The sequence below is a fragment of the Pomacea canaliculata genome, linkage group LG2, assembly GCF_003073045.1.
Source record: "Pomacea canaliculata isolate SZHN2017 linkage group LG2, ASM307304v1, whole genome shotgun sequence".
NCBI classification, from domain to species: Eukaryota; Metazoa; Mollusca; class Gastropoda; order Architaenioglossa; family Ampullariidae; genus Pomacea; species Pomacea canaliculata.
In genome coordinates this window covers 12,989,467-13,010,194 of record NC_037591.1, presented here as the reverse complement: position 1 = coordinate 13,010,194, position 20,728 = coordinate 12,989,467, and the positions used below count along the sequence as shown (strand labels likewise).

At 38.3% G+C, this 20,728-nt stretch overlaps 1 protein-coding gene across 4 annotated transcripts; it reads left to right on the top strand.

The window, feature by feature from the left end:
* The first annotated feature begins 3,780 nt into the window (after positions 1-3,780).
* Positions 3,781-20,525, top strand: LOC112556639 (cyclic AMP-dependent transcription factor ATF-2-like). Of its 4 annotated transcripts, XM_025225823.1 has the most exons (14): positions 3,784-3,915; positions 4,621-4,739; positions 8,007-8,099; positions 8,859-8,964; positions 9,303-9,415; positions 9,855-10,219; positions 10,570-10,738; positions 11,213-11,428; positions 11,716-11,912; positions 12,553-12,627; positions 12,876-12,972; positions 13,616-13,733; positions 14,732-14,777; positions 14,957-20,525. In XM_025225823.1, exons 2-13 carry the CDS (start codon positions 4,641-4,643, stop codon positions 14,764-14,766), a joined length of 1,683 nt encoding a protein of 560 aa, XP_025081608.1. In that variant the 5' UTR covers positions 3,784-3,915; positions 4,621-4,640; the 3' UTR covers positions 14,767-14,777; positions 14,957-20,525. The 4 variants fall into 4 exon arrangements, with proteins under 4 accessions (XP_025081607.1, XP_025081608.1, XP_025081606.1 ...); XM_025225822.1 differs by lacking the exon at positions 14,732-14,777 and having other exon boundaries at positions 3,781-3,908; XM_025225821.1 differs by lacking the exon at positions 14,732-14,777.
* The last annotated feature ends 203 nt before the right edge of the window (positions 20,526-20,728 follow it).

Sequence of the window (20,728 nt, the reverse complement as noted above, 5' to 3'; positions counted from 1 at the left end):
TTGAATGTGCGGTCTTATCTCTCTCTCTCTGTAACACACAAACACATACTTTTTTTAAGGAGAATGTTAGCTCGTGGGAATAGGTATGTGTTTTGTTTTGTGGTGTTTATTTGTTTGTTTGTCTGTTTTTTAATGTCGCATAGACTATGAGAATAAATCGATTATTTCTTAGAGCAAACGTAGGCTGTTGTTGGGATGTACTTTTCTCGTCTATTCTCTGCAACCAAGGGATTCAAGTTAGCAGACTGAACGATGCCAGAGGGACCTGGTCTCATTATAAATTGTGGTCTTTTGATTTTCAGGAGTCTCGAGGGGCAGGGTCTTTGGCGACATTGACTGGGGCCATTAAAATGGGTTCGCCACAGTCGATACATGTGCGCAGACTGGTTAGGATTATTCAAGCGAGTGCATTCGAACACCAAGCGCGCACTCGACCACACGTGCGCACTCACACACACACACATTTTAAGATTTCACTGTTATTTGTATAAATTTTAGATACTGTGTAAATATGACCTTTCGATGTGCCTTAGTCTCTCTGTGTGTGTTTGCGTGCGTGCGTGCGTGTGTTAATGTCTGCTTTATATGTTTTCTCTCAATCTTGCAACACAGCAGTTTAAAATGGTAAATTGTATGCTAGGTTTTTGTTACTGACCTGAATCTGCACTTACCAAAAAACTACTGTGCGTTTTGTGTAACACGAATACAGAGGTCAATAACGCTCTTTTTTTATTTATTATCATCATGATTCTTATTATTTGTTGCTGCTGCTTTCTTCTGATTTCTTTAGCTTTTAAACTACCACAACTAAGCTAGTCTTGAAGATGCTCGAGTTCTCGTTAAAAAAAAAAAAATACTAATTTGTCGCATCAGCTAGAATATATTACAATTGTAAATCTTCGTGAAGGACTTTCTTTTTTTAAAAAGAGGGTAGAGAAAACATGAGAAATTATTACCTGCTTGAGACAGTCACGATCAAATTAAGAATAAACATCCTGCTATGACTGAGATGGAGGGAAAACCAATATGGAGTGGAACAATTTCCATGCCATTAATTCTGAGACAAGCTTAAATCGCTGCCCCGATTATGTCTTTGGACCAGTGGGCAGCAATCTCATCTTATTTTTAAAGTTTTTCATGACTGGGAGACATACCGCAATGAACTGAATGCACGCTCGAACTCTCCCCAAATGTTGCTCAGTGGTTTGAACTCCATGACCTCAATGTCTTTGACCTTTCGGAAGGGATTGGCTCGCTCTCCCGCCGTTCTAACACTTTATAACTGCCTGGGGACGTAGGCCAAAACATGCTTAAAGCCACTTTGTGGAATTAGGTTCCTGTAAACCGTTGTTTTGCATAGAGTAGCTGAATTTTCAAGAGGGAAAGAAGGCGCAGGAAGATGTTCGACTCTGGGGTTGGTAGGGCAGAGGGGAATTCCATGCTGACAGTGAACGACGTTCACATTCTTGTCTCCTAGGTATATTTTGTGAGTGGGTGGTCGCCTCCCCCCCCCCGGTTCCTACTCCACTGGAAAATGATGGAAGAGGGTTTTTTCTCCCATTGTGGTGAACACATTGGAAAGCAAGAATGGTAGAGTCAGGAAGACCAGCGAGGAGAGAGCAGTTAATTCGGGAGACTGAGTCAGGGGGAAGAAAGAAAAGAATGCTTGATTATGACATCAGTTTCCGAACACGACTAATGCAACAGAAATGACAGCAGCATGTCTAAGGATCACGGGAGACTTCGTGGACAGAGTTTTGTCAAACATGACACCTCGGTCCTTGGCGGAATCAGAAGCACCAATGGTGGTATTATCGAGTTTGAGAAGGAGTGAGAAATCAGTTGGCATGTGCCAGTAAGTATGACAAGTCTCTTTCTATTTTCTTTAAGTTACTTTGTTATTTGTCATTCAACTTTTTGTTACAAATAAATGTTTGAGACGTCAGTTGTCATATTCCTGGTTAAACACAATTCAAGTTGTACACTCATAGAAAAATACGTCTCTCTTTGTTGCTGTTGTTGTTGGTGGTGGTGGTGGCGTCACCACGCTCAGAAAGACCTTCTCTAGCAGCTACTCGTCAGTCACACACCTGCCCAGTGGCGTAGGAAGATGTTCGGCTTTGGGGGGGCAAACTCCCTGCTGACAGTGAATGGCGTTCGCACTCGCACATTACGTAAAAAAGGATGGGGGGGGTAGAGCACTCACGTACACAGTGGTAGCATCACAACACGCTGCTTTATTGTTAAAAGGCAAAGCAGCATTGAATAAGAAAAAACAAATTAAAGAATGACTCCCCGGCTAACGCATTCACAAGAAATGTGATAAACGTTATAATCATATAAATCATATTAATCAAGGTTGGCAAGTCAGTGTGCCAAAAAAACTGCGTCTTCGGTGATTTCTATTAATGAACTCCATTGCAATCTCGTCCAGATTAAGCAGATCAACCCTCTCTTTAAATACATGCATAATGAGACAGTTATTCAAGCGCGTTTGTGTCATAGAACTTTTCAGGTATGTTTTTGTTCGTTTTAAGGCAGAAAAACTGCGTTCTGCAGTTGCCATGGTAACTGGGATAGTAAGATACAGTTTCAAAAGCTTATCGATCTCGCTTAACATCTTTCTCACTAACCCTTCCGGCCAAGAGCAATCCCCCCGTCTCCCATGTTACCTACTGGTCAGCTCTTCCAGTACCTCTATTACAAAATACACTACCAAACATTATACCTAAAAAAGAAAACACCAAACCCCCGTGACAGAAACGATCAACATTCCAGCTCTGCACATATACACCAGCGCGCACACACCTATGCACACATGCGCGCATGCACAGGCCACGCAGTCACACTCGGTCACACACCGTGGGTGACAGCGAGTGGGTGGGGGATGTTTTTATGTTGTCAAACGAAAACCGCCAAAGAAAAGGCGTCGCATTATGGGGGAGGGGGAGGGAGACGACACTCGATGTACGATGTACTGTCCGGCTGCTTTCTTCACTCAGGCTTCAACACAGCCTGCAATTAGCATGGCAAACAAGACCAACGGACTGTCCCCGATCTGATCGTCAGAGGTGTTAGAGCCTCCACTTGCCTCAGGGCCCGCTTTTGTGACGGTGATGACCGTCTCCTCTCTACGTTCCCCTACCTTTCTTCAGTTCTTTGCTCTTTGAGGAATTACGTCTCAAATATTGGGGGGGCAAAAGGATATTCCTGCCCCCCCTGTATTTTCCTTGGGGGGGCGGCTGCCCCCGCTGCCCCCCTGGTTCCTACGCCACTGCCTGCTGGAAGGCAAACTTCTGGCGGGTCTCGGAGTTACTGCGGGTAGCCTAGAGTCACCATGGTCTGATAATCAACCAATCGGAACAAGGGTTTCTTTATTGCTCTTGCTGAAATGTGTTGGTATTTGGTATTGTTTGTAATAACCACCAGTTAGCACTCAATAAAAAATTATTAATTATATCTAATGATTGTTTGCAGGCTCTCATTGTTATTATTATTATTAATAGTAATAGTTGTCAAGCAAATTTTGCTGCGACACTTACAGATTTCCGGCCTACATATTGTCTTCTCTTTGTGAAAGCATGATTTACGGAGGATTTAAAAAAAAGATATACTGTACCTATAGAGAGAACAAGAACGAATGATTGTTTTAAATAGACAAAAAAAAACTACACTATTCGGAAATGACTGCTTTGGTCTCGACGAGTATCCTGTTTCCAGGAGCTTGCAGATGACTGCAAGGCTTGCAGCCGTTTACTCAGGTCAGGAGTCAGACGTCAGGGAGCCTCATGGGAAATCTATTCTATAGGCATCATGGGATTGCCAATTTAACTAACGTCGCGGACGAGAAATAGCGGTCCCGCGCGGTAGTTCGAGATCTACTGCAGCGCTAATTACATTTTCCAGAGGTCAGAGGTTAGAAATGTTCGATATTCATCGTAAAGATAAACATTTAAGCCTATTATTAGTGGCAGTAACTATTAATACCTCGCTAAATTTTCTTAGAGACAAATATACAGACAAATTATCAGTGGCAGTAACTATTTGTTTTTTCGCTGAATTTTCTTGTTTTATATTTTCTTCAGTCGCTCTATTACTATTCTCTGTGTTTGTTTGGTTGGTTGGTTGGTTGTTTTTTGTTTTTTGTTTTTTGTGGGGTTTTTTTTTTTTTTTGGGGGGGGGTTGAGAATTAAGAATTAATGGTTTATAGAATTATAGAAATTTTATAGAATTTTTATAGTTAAGTTTATAGTTTATAAGTTTATAGTTTAAGTTTATAGAATTTGTTGAGAGAGAGCGAGAGAGAGATTCTGTCCCTCTATTAATATTCTGTGTATGTGTGTGTGTGTGTTTTGTTTTCGTTTTTGAAATTAATTCGTTGTTGGGTTGTTTTTTTTGTTTTGTTTTGTTTGTTTGTTTGTTTTTTGTTTGTTTGTTTTGTTGTTTTGTTTTGGGGTTTTTTTTGTTGTTGTTGTTTTTTGGGGGGTTGTTTTTTTGTTTTTTGTTGTTTTTTTTTTGAGAGAGAGAGAAAGAGAGATTCTGACTTGTCAAACTTTCTGCTCTCTTTTAAGCTCGTTGCCAACCAGTCTACCACAAGTCTCAGCCAACTTTTTGTTCCAGTTCACTGGTTACCGAGCATAATGCAGTGTGACATGGGAAATGGGGCTTGTACGTCCCTTCCGTGTGCGCTTCTTCCCAAACCGTCGAGTCTCCGGGCAAGGACGTCCTTGCCTATAACGGTGGGAGGAGCTGATTAAATGTGAAGTGTTGAAGTGCTACAGAAGTCTCTTTGTGTGTGTGTGTGCTTTATGTGTGCTCTCTCTGCCTCTTTCGAACATTGTGCCTAAGTCATTTAGTTTCGTTGCACAAGCGTTTATCGATGTTTTTAAACGTGGGGATATTTTTTCTTGTTAATTTAGAATAGTTTGGAGCTTTTCTAAATCAGTTAAAAGGCGATGACCATGATTATCAGAATCGACTTCAGGGCAAACCTCGAGGTGCCCACAAGCAAGCAAGAGAACATATATGATTTAAAAAAAAAAAAATAAAAAAAAAAAAAAGACTACGAATTGTTTCAGCGGTGTGGATTCCACCCAATAAACCGATATCGCCGGAATTACTGAGGAGATCGCAATGACTACAGACAAAGCTTACGGAAGGCAATGCAAGTGGAGCTGTGTTGATCTCTTCGAAGTGTCTAAAGCAGGCATCTAGGCATCTATGGCGACCAACAAATCAGAAGTTGCAGTAGCCCAACCGAGACAGAACAAATGCAAACATTAACTTTTTCAAGGAGGCAACTGTTAGAAAAAAAAAACCGGCTGATGAGGTGAAGCTCGAGAAGGACAAACTTACTGACTGAATTTATGTGGTTCTCCTTGGATTGTGTTCCGTACATCCCACCAAGATTTTTCACTATCTGGCAGAGTAGAACCACTCTTCGCAGAATGTAAGACTGGTGAAAGATGGGACTCATCTAAATTACAGTGAAATGGTTGATAAAATGACCTCGGTTTTGTCGTCATTCACCTGCAATCTATCCGTCGTCATTGACATCATCACAGAGTTGACAGTTCGCTCTATGGCATTAGTGTAAAGTTAGCTCGGAAGCAAGTTGGGACGCTAAGTAGCTATCCGATACAAATGGAGTTGTGTTCATAAATGGTGAATGACGGTATCCGATGGGTGGACGTACATGATGAACAGAACCGGCCATAGAACGGAGCCTTGGGGCACACTGTACTTCAAAGCATCAAGTGCTGATATCGAGTAGCCTTTAACGATCTGGGTTGAGGCCTGTCAGGCAGGGTTGAAGTGGTGTCTGAGATGCTAAAGATCGTAGTTAGAATAGGATGTTGCGGTTCAATATGTCAAAAGATCAAATACACACAATGCTGAAATATGATTTCTGTCAATGGCAGACAACAAATTACTGTGCACCAACCAGTGCAATCTCAGTTGAATGGTGCTCACGATAGAAACAGATTGAAAAGGCTTGCGGCCAGTCATGTAGGGAGCAGTTGGTAAAACATAAATTCTTCAAGTATCTTGGCCAGGAGAGAAGGTTCTAACGGGGAAAATAATTGTTGAGGTCACTAGGGTCAGGACTGGACTTCTTTGAGAGGGCAAAGGAATTGCTTATTTTGGACGTGATGACTGGAATCAGCCGATCAAGAGGTCAAAAAATCAAGATTTCCCACTAGACTGTGGGATGGTGTTCCTGGCTGGATTCCGCACAAACTCCATGACAAATGAAACAGAGATGGGACTCAAAAAATTTCGGGCAACAGCTTGAGGGATGTATAGTGTTAGACGACAATTAAGTCATTTCGTTTATCAGCATCCAACCCAATACCTGAAATAGATCCATCCTGAAGAAACATTATTCCAGCTTTAGGTTAGTGGACCGAACCTTTGTTGCCAATCATCACCATGCACAGAAAAACAAAGCTTCATAAAAATCATTACATCAGGAATATTTGTCAACACCTTTGGAACTAAATGTTAATTAGGCGCATTTATTGTGACGTCATGGATTTCATCGTTGTAAATGTTTTCAGTCTTTTATCTCAAAAATGAAGGCGGGGAGGGAATACTCAAAGTTCGGAAGTGCACTGAGCTCAGCCCATATAGTGATTTTGAAAAAACAGTTTCACTGTCGTGTAGCTCTTTTAATTTCTTAACCTTCACGTGTCACAAAGTCTGAATAAAAAAAAATTATTAGATCGCATCCATATTTAAAGTCCAGCCACAAGGTTGTGATTTTATTTATTTATTTGCCCACAGTACAGTCTTCTTAAGAGCACAGGCACGAAGTATGCATGGGTGCGTGCCAGCGTGCGTGCTTTGCCTGTTCAAAGATGCGACGTAATCAAGTGTAAATTTCTTTTATTATTTTCGTGTTCGTTAATAGATGTGTCGAAAATGTGTCTGAGACAGCGCATAATATTTTTAGAAATATATATCGAATCTCAATTAAGAGTATTGACCGCTTGAGCTGTTTCAGTGAGTACCCCGGCATTTCCATTGACAATTAATATGTAATCATATAACATTTATTTATTCGAAACCAAGTTCCCAGATTTGTACAATAAAGAATTAGAGTCATTATTACATTTCCGTGACTCCCTTAAATTATAATTAATGGAAACCGGTAATTTAATAAATAAAAAAATTCACTTTGTCTGAAAAAGTACTGTCAAGCGTAAAAGCAGACGCCTCAGAGAAATGGTCAAAGGGAGCCAACATCGGATAAGGTAGACATTTACCAAGATCAGTGTCGTCTGCTACCGTCTAGTTCGACGAATGATGAACTCTCCGCTTCTCATCTCCTATCAATCCCTCTTATATTCGTATATTTAAAAATAGGTATTTTCGTGAATATTTGAAAGGTTCTGGGAATGATGAGCGATACAGGTGCTTCCAAATAACACTAGATACACACAGCATAGAAGTCTCGATTAAAACCGGAATCAGAAAGTTACACCAGCGCCATCTGCTGGAGCTGTATGTGTGGTACAGTGCTTCCTATCAACCAAGTTTCGAAGCATAATATTCTAAGGTTTGTAGCATTAATGCAAGCCTTTTTCACATAAACGACGATTTTTGTTGTCGAAAGCTGTTCTCGGGTTTTCTATATGTTGCATTTATTGCATGATAAATCGGACGTCTGTTAGCAGTTTAATCAAATACGGAAATAGGCCATGATGGGCGTGCAAAGAGACTAAAACGTTCATCAAACTTCAATACGAATATTGTATTTCATATAAAAAATGTATTTCAAACCCTAATTTGAAAACAAATTGTTTGGTAGAGTATGCATTCCCATGTTTTGCAGTACAAATACGTATTTTTCTTTATTTTAAACGGATTGCTGATATTAATCTTTCCCTTACCGAATGTAAACATTGTCTTCCTCCTAGCTAAACAGCTGTAAGCGCCACTCTTAGGATAACTGAAATAAAGTTTAAGATGCCATCTAATTCATTTTTTTAAATCTTTTTCAGAAATCCGCCACACAGCCGAAAGTTGGCAATACAAGAATGTGCGATGTTGACAATGACAAACCGTTTGTATGCTCCTCCCATGGATGCGGAATGGTAGGATACACAAAATACCACTCAGAACACTAGGAAAGATGTGGCATACATATAAAACAGTATATTTCAGGCTTTGCAAGTTTTGCAGACTCTTCAAGTTTCGGATTAATACTACAATAACATAGTGTTCATGATTTTAGAATGTAGGTAACTTCAGTAACACAGCTGATGTTCAGACTTTCATATTTCGTCAATCCATCTTTTTCCTAAACATATTAACAGCATCACTCACTTTGCTAACATTATTCTTTGTATCAAAAGGTTTTGAAGTTTTTTCAGAAGTGATGGAATCCATAATCTTAAGTAGCACCCATGCCTAATAGTCATAAAATACCACTTGAAGTGTTTTGTGAAGTTGAAAACTTGTGTGCATCTCCCTGCATTCTGTTCTTTTCTTTGATTGCTTTTCCTCATTCCAAACCAAGGGTTTGTCCATCTCAGGACTAATTTTTGCCATTAAAATAGTGGGACTTTCATTAGGCAAGCATGATATGCTATATCATATAGTCAGATATATTTTTTTTTTTGTGGGGAGGAGGGACCAAAGTTTAGATGTACACTTTCTTGACACACTATATCTTAAAACCAGTAAGTTTAAAAGCCATAGATCTGCTTATTTGTGTTTGAACAAGAACAAGCATTCTGAAGTAAAATTTTGAAAAATATTGAAGAATGTGTTACATACATAATAAATAGAGGAATAAGGCATAATGTCAGAATTATATTATGACATTATTGCATTTAGATGTGTGTGTGCAGCGTTTTACAAATGAGGACCACTTGAATGTTCACATGAAGAAGCATGAGATGTCATTGGCCTTGAATTTGGGGGGTCACAACAGTTCACCTGGTCATCACTTTCTTGGTTAGTGTTGAAAATGAAATAGTTTTAATGGCTTGAAGAAAGCATTTGCTTCAGGAGGAGCACAAAATTCTTGCTTGTGGCACATGAAATATCACATATAAACTGAAATTTAATTAATTTTTCTACAGAGCATGCTACATTTTCATTTAAGTGAATTCTGGATCAGGTCATTTTTGCTATGGATTTGACATAAGCTGTCTGTCCAACAAACTATTCACTTATCTGTTATGTGCATACATGACACAGTCCACTTTTGATGTAACTGTCATCTGGTGGAATCCTTTAATCAGCAACCACTCCACTTTATGCTGTGACTGGTATATGGTGACATTTTACAGATCAGACCCCAACTCCCACCAAGTTTTTGAAAAACTGTGAAGAGATTGGGCTGTTCCAGGAGTTGAGTAAAAATCCATTTGAAGAGGCCTTCAAAAAAGCTTCAGATTCTGAGGTAAATTTTGCAGTCATCTGTGAAAAGTTGTAGTTTTAACTGCCTTCTTATTAAAGCTATCATTCTTGAGTCTGTTCAATTCTTATCTGATTTATAAAAATTAAGTTTTATCCATTTGTTACTATAGACCCCCCCAAAAAATGTCTTTTCTTATTTGCTATGGTTGTATGAGTGTAGATAATTTTTACCCCTTAATCTTAAATCTTAATTTTTTTTAATTGGCATATGAGCAAAGATTTTTTTTTGGACTGGGGGTTTTCTAGATTTTTTAATTTTAATTCTTCATCATGCACAAAACCTACATCTAAGAAATTGTGACTGTTTTTACACAACTTCAAAATAATTCAGATATGCAATTTTGTGTTTTAGTCCAGTCCATAACTCAACTTGCCCCTGTTTGATGGTGACAATGATAATGATGGCAGTGATGGTTTTGCAGGTTGTTCCTTTACCAGGGCCACATACTAATGAGCTTAACACACCTATCCCTCCTTCTCTTCATGACAAGACCCCTGGTGGGTTTCTTCTTCATGATGTTCAATCTCCGACATCGACATCCACACCTCTTATGAAACCAGAGGCAATTTTGATTGCTAGCGATCAGCTTGCCCTTAACTTATCAGGTCGAAAGTCCAGTGAAAAGTCAGTCATCATGCAACCTTCATCCACGACAGGCGAGGATGAAGAAGTCAGGGTCATCAGTATGGCCGACAGTACACAGTCCCCATCAAAAACTGTCCCATCTGCCAGTCCGTTGGTGAAGGAGGTCATTGTTACCCAAGCTGTCTCGTCATCACTGTCTGGGTATGAAAAAAGCATGAATATATGCGTGGTCACCAAAAATTAGTAGAATAAATTAAAAAGAGGAAAAGAAATTGACTCTGGAAATTCATGAACATTATGGAATAGTTTGAAGAAAATATTGTGTAGGAAGTAAATCTAATAATACCTTTTGGGTTTATATGAATACCCTCTTATATTTATTACTGTGAGCACATATTGTAAAGAGAAATTTTATGAAACTATATTGTATAACTTCTTGTAGGGACTCATTAATGTGTTAATGAAAATACCACCTGATTTCTTTTTGCTTTTCTTTCTTTTTTTCTTCTTTGCTTTGTGACTAATTTAGTCTATGAATATTGCTTTTTCAGAACAGTCACCACTCCCACCCAAGTCATTCTTGCATCATTGCCACCTGCAACGGAAGCGTGCTTAGCAGGCCAGCCTGTTCTCACAACTTCCTCACCTATTCAGCCACAGGTTTCCCAGCAACCCATAGTGGCAGCAGTTTCACCTTCGCAACAGGCCTGCACCATGCAGGTGAGCACCAGCCTTTCTTAATGTATTCTTGTATTAAGGCATGGATGTAAACATGTGGTGTACAACACTGCTATGATTTGTTTATTCCTTTATTCTTTTTCCCTCTCCACCTTTTTCCACGCCCTTTTGCTATCCTCTAAGCCAGGGGTGGGCAATTAATTTTCCCAAGGGGCCGCATGAGAAATTGGGATGGTTTTAGAGGGCCGGACTAATATAGTTAACTCAGTTTTAGCCAATTCTGTATATATACTATATATAGTGGCGGGCGGGCCGGTCAGAGACAGGAGGCGGGCCGGCCTTTGCCCAGGTCTGCTCTAAGCCATACAGCCTACAACAATAAAAGTACTTGTTCTTTAGGGTTCTCTCTCACTCTCACTTTCTGTGTTTGATTCTGTGAAGGTGAAGGGTCATGAATTGAAGATTTTAAAGGACTGAAGCAAATATTACCCTTTTTACTGAACTTTTTATAAAAAGGTCTACCTACAATTGCCAACTGGACAGACAGTGCCAGTTCACATTCCAGCCACAATCAGTGCAGTCCTTCCAACTGGGTCATCAGAGCATGCTTCAGGCCAGCAGCCTCAACAATTACCTAAGCAACAACAGCCTCAACCTGCTAAGGTGGCAATTAGGCAGAATAACACTAATTCAGCTCCTGTGACCTCTACATCCACCATGGCATTAAAACAGGTGTTAATCTTCTTGCCATTGCTCAGTTTTTGTGTTAATTTCATTTTATATTTTGAGGTAGTGGCTAATGTTATATAAGACATGAAGGTACCTTGCATTCTGGTATAAAAATAAGATGACACTTTCTTTCATAACATAATAAACAGGATATTGAATGAATTTCAGCTTTACCTTTTTAAAAGAGTTTGATGGGCTGGTAGGTTGTCATGTTATCCTTACCTATTTTTAATCCAGTCTGAAATAGCCAATAAAATAATTGCAATAAAATGATAATGGTTTTTTGGCAGAGATTGAAACAGACCCTTCAGGCTGCACAGCAGCAACAACAGCAGCAGCAGCAGCAGCAGGGTGTTGTGAGTTCTTCATCTGGACGATCAGACTCAGGGATCTCAGTGGCAAGAGTGCAGCCACAGGCATCACCAGTGACCGTGACTTTAGACTCTCCTAAAGTAGAAGTTCTAATGTCTGATTTCGAAATTCCCAGGTGTGGGTGCCAGCATTTAATCTTTGTATGTGCATGTATTTGTTATCTTGTAAAAGCCTTAACATTTCTTCTTTGACTTTACTAGATGACATGACCATAGGCGATAAAGGGTAACACAAGCTCTTTATCCATGGAATCATTGTCAGCACACCCAGCACATGCTAGCTCACTGTCAGGGCGACAACTTTTCAATGGTTAAAGAGCTAGTGTAATCCTTTACCTCTTATGGTCATGTCACCTGGATAGTCTTGAAGAAAGAGAATTTACTCTCAAAACTTTATTTTTTCCATTTGGTTAGAACTACTATGATTTAAAGCTTGTTCCTAATGTTTATTCGATCAGTTAAGCATGAATAAGTTGTTTACATCCATCCACAAACGGTGAAGAAACTGAAACTGAAGTTCCAACAGAGCTTGTGCTCTTGAGCATACTCTTATGAAAATATAAAATGATTTCAAAATAGCCTTGTTTTCTTTAGTTTTTCTTAAAATATTTTTTGAACATTTTTAGATCCTTGGGAGTTTTTGTTTCTTTTCATCAGTGTAAGTTGTATTACTATATGTGTTGATCAAACTTTGAATTTTTTTTGTCTTGTACATCTGAAAAATTATAGTCATATTTCTGTGTTTATTATGTGCAGCAAAAGGTATAAAGGTGGAGGCAGTGAAAGTGATGACCCAGATGAACGGAGAAGAAAATTTCTAGAAAGGAATAGGTAAACAAATAGGGTTAAAAACTTTCTTGGATTAGAGGGGGGTTTTTTTTATGAAAAAGAACTTTTGTAATTCTCTATAAATTGTATGATTTGATTTGGGTTTGCTCAAGTACATATTCTTCTTCTCGATTATCCTGTTAATATTTTTGTAAGAGGCAATGCATTAACAATCATATCTCAAATCACTTGATGCACATACAGGGATTAGTTCTGCTGTTTAAAAACTAGTCTTCCTATGATAATGACAGGGCTGCAGCAGCTCGTTGCAGACAGAAACGGAAGCACTGGATAACCAATTTAGAGAAAAAAGCAGAGGAGCTCCAACAGACAAACAGTAGACTGCAGGTAATATTTATAGTTTCTGAATGCACAGATTTTGTGCAGTAGTGTTAAAATGGGGAGGAGTACTTTTTTGTCTTTTTTTGTAAGTTGATTTTTTTTCCAGAAATTGTTTTTTTACCCTAAACTTGGATATAGTGGTACAGCAAATCTTAGCAAAGTGGAGAACTTTATTGAAAGAAACAAGGATAAGTGGCTATGCAGGTGTGTGTTTGTACATTAGTTTCTGCAAACATTTTATTATAGTTTCAGTAGAAACTGGCATCCTTTGGTCCACTTTTTTTCAGATTTATATGCTTATTGCAAATCCAGCAAAATGACAAATTCTGGGCATTGATGTTCGAGTGTTTACAGTGGAATAACTATGGAAAATATATTTTCAAATGAATTGTGCATGTTGGGAGCAGCTTCTGGCTACGTATCTTTCATGTCATACAGCATTCTGTTTGGTGCCTGCATCATGTCTGTCTGTCTGTGTCTTTTTTGTCTGCAAAGCATCATGTCTGCCCATAGGACCAGGATATGGTTATGTATAAGTTCACTGTATTATTATTACTACATATAGCTGAATGCTGAAATAAGTGCTACAAAACTAGCTAAGTATAAAATGGCTAGAAAAGTGGCCTTATGTAACTGACTGTGACACCAGAGTGAGGTGAGCCTGCTAAAGGCAGAGGTTGCTGAGCTGAAGACACTGCTACTGGCACACCAAGATTGTCCCATCACCTTGCAGCAGAAGTCACAGGGACAGCTGGCCCTTCACACAAGTAGGTTTGCTGTTCATACTGTCTTTTCGGTTCACTTTGAGATAAATTTGTTTGACATCAGTAGGCTTTTTTGGAAGAACAACTTATATGCTTTTAACAATTTGCTTTAGGAGTACAATATTGTAAACACAATACCACAAATTAAGAGATGATTATTATCACAGCTGTAAATAATGCAGTCACTGAAAGTTTTGTGATCAGAGTGAGAAGACCATGGGCTGAAGTGTCTCATGGATAAGGGACAGTATCTCTTACTTCTGTGATCACTCAACACTAGGGATTTCTTGGTTAATCCATGTCCAAAACTTGCATTGTCTCAACATGCAATTGACATTGTGGCTTCCAGTTCTCCTCACTCTGCCATACTGTATTTGTCAAAGTCTACTGTGTTACAGCAGCTGTTTTTCTTATACAACTACCTAAATCTAAATTTTCTCCAAAGGATTTGGTTTATTAAAAATACTAAATCTCCAAATGGAAACCATTAATACAATTTCATTCACATGCTTTTTTTAAACATTCTTACCCGCATACAGAAAAAGGTCAGGGCTGGATTTCATGTTGTTACAGGCCAATCAAATTGTTAACTTCTATTGATCATGCATACTGTACGGCAAGTGCCCATCATGGATGCGATAAGCCCCAGCTGCTCCACACCCATGTTGGGTACACATGTTGGAGAATACATGACAAAGGTTTATTGTCTAAGCAGGCCTGTCAGTGGATTATAGAATCAACATGAAATTGTAGCTCAGATCTGCAGTACGTTGAAATGTGTAATGCCTACTTTACATTTGTCACCTCTTCCATAAGCTGTATCCTTGATGATCTAAACATGTAACTGTTCCATCATGGCCTCCCAGCTTTGACCTCATTCTGTGCAAGGCTATGTTTGAAGGTTTGTATTGTATAAGCAGAAGAATTTTGCTCAGATTTGGGGAATTAGTATCTTATGTGAACCCCAGTTGTTTAAAACAACATAAATTTCATCTTTGCAGACATTTTCCAGGCTCATCTGGTTGTGGACTGCTAACCCTTATGATGGTTAGTGTTGAAGGTGTTTTGACTCCATTAATGTCAATCTTGCAGGGTTTTTTTCCATAAATCAGCCTTTAACTTTTCATTGCTTGACCCTGTCACTTTATAGAATAGTAGGTTGCATTTTCTGTTATTCATTCTCGCGGAGGCTTTATTTTACTAAATTTTATTTTCTTTTTTTTCAGTCTCCATGGTTGAGTCTGCATCAACACTACCATTTGATGTGACACAGTTAGTAGGACCAGGCAGTGTAGGTCCAGTAACAGTTGAAGTTAACAGATCACTGTGCCCTCCTTAGTGCTGAAGACTCTTATCATCACAACAACACATCCTTTCATGAAGCCGAGTGATAAAAGCATTCAGATCAGAGCTGCAAACCTGTGTTGTGTGAGTGTGAGGGAGAGTAGAAAATTTTATCTCTGCAGACGTATGGCTGTCTGTGCAGTGTGCATCCATTTCCTTCAAAGTTTATCATGACATCAGCCATCAGCCAAGGTTGTGTAAATGGGTGATCTGAATTCCTGCTGGAGCACCTGCTGTGTAACTAGCTAACAAGCGAAGGACGTTTGTGTGCTGCGGAAGACTCTGTGGATCATTTCGTTGATTACGTCCAATGAGCGACTGTAAATGCATCAGTGCCTGTGTCACACTTGAGAAGCTACTGCCCACACTATGTGCTGTGACCGAAGTATCGGCATCTTGCACATCTTTGTATAATGAGACAAAGCTGTGCTGATGTTGTGGTCTTTCACATATTTTCCATGAGTGGCTGCAATGGTGTGTGCATTCAGCTTGTGAAGCATGCTGTCGGCAACTGCAGCAGTTGATGGACCGTCCTGCTTCCTTCACTGTGTCGGTGCTGTTGACATTCAGGGGAAAGCAGTTTGTGGGATATAAGGTAGCTGGATTTTTGACTTAAATAAATTCTTTTTTCCCTTCTTTCCCTGCTGATTTTCTCTTTGGTATGCAGCGCCGAGAGATCAGTACTAAGGCACCCATGATAAGGCTGTCTTCATGCTTTGTGCTTCTCTATACGCACAAATGCTGAATCAGGTTTTTCTGAAAAAAAATATTAATACATCTAAGAATTCAATTGTTTAAAAGAGGTGACAAAGTGTTAAGAAGAAAGTGAGCAAACCAGGTTAGGAACATTGGTTGTAGGAAAAGATGTTATGAAAGTACTTTGTGTAAGTGTGTGTGAGAGAGAGAGCATTTGTAATGTTAAGACTTCAGACTGAAGATACAAATCTGATTATTTTGACAGAATTCCAAGAAAACATTATGGATGTAATTATTTCTTTTATCTGATAAAAATGGGAATGATGCATTGTTGGAAATCTTTCTCTCTCATTCTTAATGAAAGTGCATTATTTCCATTAATACCAGCTTAAGCAGGTAAACAAAATTGCTTACTCTTAAGAGCACAGAATGTCTAGTCACATTCTTTTGTCTTCAGAATTTTACTTTGTACTTGGTGCTTGATTTTGGTGTTCTCAGACTATTTCCAATAATTTCTTCCCCAATTATAAACCTGATTTGCATCCATACCAAAGTTTGTTAATCTTTGGTCACTTTTGTGCATTGTGAACTATATTTTCAAGTGTGTGATCTGTTGCACCAGTGTTTGTCAGAGCAAAACATTTTGGTTGCAGTTTTTGAAGTTTAGTGTGCATGCATGCTATTTTTTTAGCATTATCTTTTGTCCTATGTCTTCCTGTTAGGATTGAATAGCTCCTGTCCCAAGGAGGATGCCTTGACACAATCCAGTGCAACATAGCTATGCATAAGCATCATTATAATTCTTTTTTTATTCTTTTAATTTTTTTATTTTTTTTAGTCTACTGGTATGTTAACTGTGATATGGAGAACTTCACATTTTCATCTTCATCATGAAAGCACAGAAAGTTGAACCAGAGAGAGACAATGGGAAATGAACTTATCTGAAGTGAACCCATCTTACTAGAAAGGATATAACATTAATTGGCAGTGCATCATGCTTGTGTACAAACTACCGTTGCACATCTTTTGCTGTATATTTGAAGATTTCTTATTGAACATGAATGGCCTTACATTTTCTTGTTCTTAAGATCTTTCCTGCACTGCAGAAGTAATTGAGAAACTGTCAAAATTAGGCTTGACAACAAAAATATGGCTTATAATTTTTACTGCTGCACAGATGCTACATTTGTCTTCAGACATGTTGGGAGTCATTTAACATTGTGTATATTGCTACATTCAATGCAGTGTTCGGTATTTTTCTTTTTCCAGCCTTACAACCCAATTTTAGCACAATTCTGAGTTGTTTACAAGAGGTCACCTGCTCAGACAAGCCTCTGATCTTAAGGTGCACAATCACTGTGGGTTATCAGTCTTTAGAACAGCCTTCCTGAGGTAATGTTCCAAACCCCACCTTTGACCACACTTGCTGTGAATGTCACAATATCTGGTCAGAAAAGTAAAATGAAAGGAAGATAGTAGAAAAATTGATGTTAAACATCATATAAAATCAACAAAGATCAAAATGATATATCAAAATATGCAAATGATAACTTGTAAATACAAGTTACATGATGGAATAATATTTACAAAAGAGATGTTATGAAGTGCACACTTAAATGCTTCCAGTGACTAAAATCTTTTCTGAGTTTTGACAATAGAGCCTTACCTACTTCCTGCAACCCATCCCAGTTATTTTTTAAATCCCTGCATTTTGCCAGAAATTTTTTCAGCAGAATGGCTTTGTCCCAAAAACAAAAGCAGACCTAAACAGTAAAATGTGTTATTCTTGCACAGCAGTGGATGGATATTGACGGTGGCATCTTGCCAGAGGCCAGAGTCTGCTCAGTAAAGACAGTGAATCAGTTCCACAGTTGGGATACCAGAAGGGGATAGTAGTAGGTATGGAGCTTTTGGTTTTTTTTTAAAATGTCTAGTGTTTGAATCCTTTAATTGTTTGTTCAAAGACTAACAATAGCAACAGGGGAGTCAATGAGTTCAAGCTTTAGCTTCACAAGAGCACACAGCACACTACTTTTCTTGATTTCCCTAAATAGGGTTGGGGGGAGATATACGTATCAAGTGCAATGAGTTCTCAGTGGACTGGGTAAATGCATATTGCATGTATGTAAACATAGTGCCACTGCACATTTTACATTGTCATATTTTAAAGCTATTAATATGTCCTTGTAGAAATTTGTGATTGATGGATGGTGGCAGTCCTATTAGTGGGAAACTTTGCGTGTTAGCAAATTTTTAAAATATGTGGTTAAATTCTATTCCAATGCAAAATTATTTTTGTGTTATTAGGCATAGTTTATTACAAAATATCATGCTTACAACCCACAGCATGAGAAAATTACTCAAATTTTGTGTATGGGGTACAAACTTTTGAATATCAGTCTCACTGGTAGGGGTTTGTTTTTTTTTTGGTTTTTTTTTTTTTTTAGGGGGATGGGAGGAGATCCAAATCTGTTCTTGTGACATTATTAAAATATACCACCCCTATGGCAATGTTTTATTTCCTTGTTTGAATAGCTCTACTCCAGCTGTAGCCTTTTGTGGTTATCAGTAATAAGTTTGAATTTAGGTCAACCCATTTGCTTTACAAAAGATGATGTATTTTTTTTTTTTTTGACAAACTAATGGCTCAGTAAATTATATTAACCTATTATTTATCTTACCCCTCGCTGCCATCACATACAAAATGTGCACATATAATAAAGTATTTCAGGGCTTACAGCATTTGTAATGTGTAATTGCCAGTCTGAGTATTATGCAAACCCAGCCCTGTCATGATTCCTTTTCTGAGTATCTTATGCTCTTATCAAACAAGATATGTCTAGCTAGGAAGCATCATTTCATTACGTAACTTTATCTTTCTCATTTACTAATTCTTGAGATCAGAAGGGACTGTAGAGCCAAATGAAGATAGTTTGCATTTTACCTCTGAGCTTTTACGACATTTTCTTATGAGAAATGCATGTGTGTGTGTGTGAGAGAGAGCAAATGTTCCTGTGTGTGTTGGCAAAACATGCATGGTCCCATTTCTGTGGTTCTAGAAGTAGCAGTTTTAAGGTTTTGTCTCCCTCTCTTTTATCCATTCTGGTGACTAGGATAAGATTCTTAATAGGGTTGGATGGGGTATTGGCAGAAGCTTTTTTGTTTTTGCACATTTATATTTTTGCAAGTATGAATAGAATAGTACCATTAACAACAGAAAACTCATGTGATAGTGCTGCTTGACAAAGCATTTTTCCGTTGTTTCTTTTAGTATATTAATGGTCTAACCATAACAGACTTTTTTGCATGCATAAAGAATTAAGATTATTGTGGCCCTATGCTCCATTGGGGGCAAAAAGGAACAAGAAGAAGAAAGAATTAAGATTAATTACATTGCCGCAATGAAATGATCAGTTAAGATTGATTTTATTAGAAAATCTGTCAATTCTGCCAAGCCTTAATAAGTGGTTGGTACCTGCTTCAATGCCTGTAGACATGGGGCTATTTTTCCTTACAGTAGGATTTTAAATAAATATAGGCATAACTAAACAGGTCTCCTGTTTATGGGTTTTTGGATAACACTACATTTTGTGGAAGCTTTTGTAGACCTACATTTCTTCTCTTACAAAGCCTTACTTATTATATATAAACCTATTTTTATGTATCCTATCAGATGGTTCAGACATATTTATAGTATTCCAAGAGCTGGTTTTCTCCAAGTAAACTGCTTTTGTGTAATTCTAATTTTTTCTTTTCCCCTCTCAGTGTCAACCTTTCATGATGCCATCATAGACTAAAGCTTCAAGTGCTGTCATTGAATACTAAATGTCTGTGTGGGTATGATCTCAGTCAGGCATTGTTACTGAGTATAAGAGAAAATATTACATGAATCCGTGTTGTGCTATATGCTGTTGGCAGATCTGTGAATCTGAATGGTTCTGTGTATGTTCTTTTATCGCACATTTGGATTTTAAGTGGCAAGCAAGACATCAGATGCAGATGTATGCAGCTGTTTTTATTGTGTGAAGAGTGCAGCCTATACAGTTATACTTGTATTATGACTGTTTCTTCATTGCTGGATTGTATGTGGGTGTACATGAATATATGCTAGGGTAACTGAGAAAGCCAACTGTTTATATAAGATGAACTTCTGCTTACTCTGCTGAGTTATCTTTCTGTGTAATGGCATTTCTTTGCAATTTTCTCAATGAGAAACCCATAAACAGTGGAACCCTGCACAGAAAAATAACTCCCAGTTGAAGAGGTGGTAAAAAAAAAAACTTGTGATAGATGTTGAGACCAGCTGTTTGTGGATGTTAAATTGTTGAAGAGTTTATCATGACAAGATGTAAAATGCACTGCTTTCTGTAACTAGCTAACACTGAACGTCTGCTGCATTCTCTTCACACTTTTTTTTTCCAGTTCAAATGGCATTGTTAGTTCTGTAATTGAAGTTTGTTCAGTCACTGTGATGGATTAAAGTAGTTGAATGTTTCTTCTGTTCTTCAAACAGGTGGTACAAGTGTCTTGTCCTTGTGCTAGTTGTGGCGTTTGCTTGCAGTAGTATGCTGTCTCTGAGACAAAGACCCTTTAGCCTGCAGGGGCAGCATATTAGGCTGCAATATCGTCAACCATGGTTCTGTAATTCAGCAACCACTGTTTTTGTTATGTAATTAATAGCTTTCAAATTGAGGCAAATGTGAACATACCATATTGCTTTATTTTAATGTTAATTAAATAAGTTTGGAAAAAAAATTTGTTATGTCTGTGAAAAGTTGAGAGCTTGTGACTAGTCATTATTATTGCAATCCCAGACAGGCTTAAATCCCTTCAGTGCGAGGTACTGGAAGGAGACCAAGGTGAAAAACCAGGATGGTATCATGCAATAAACTTGCTTTTCATGTGAATTAGTATAAATGACACTGGAAAGACTAGACAGAGGAGTAATTCATGCATTT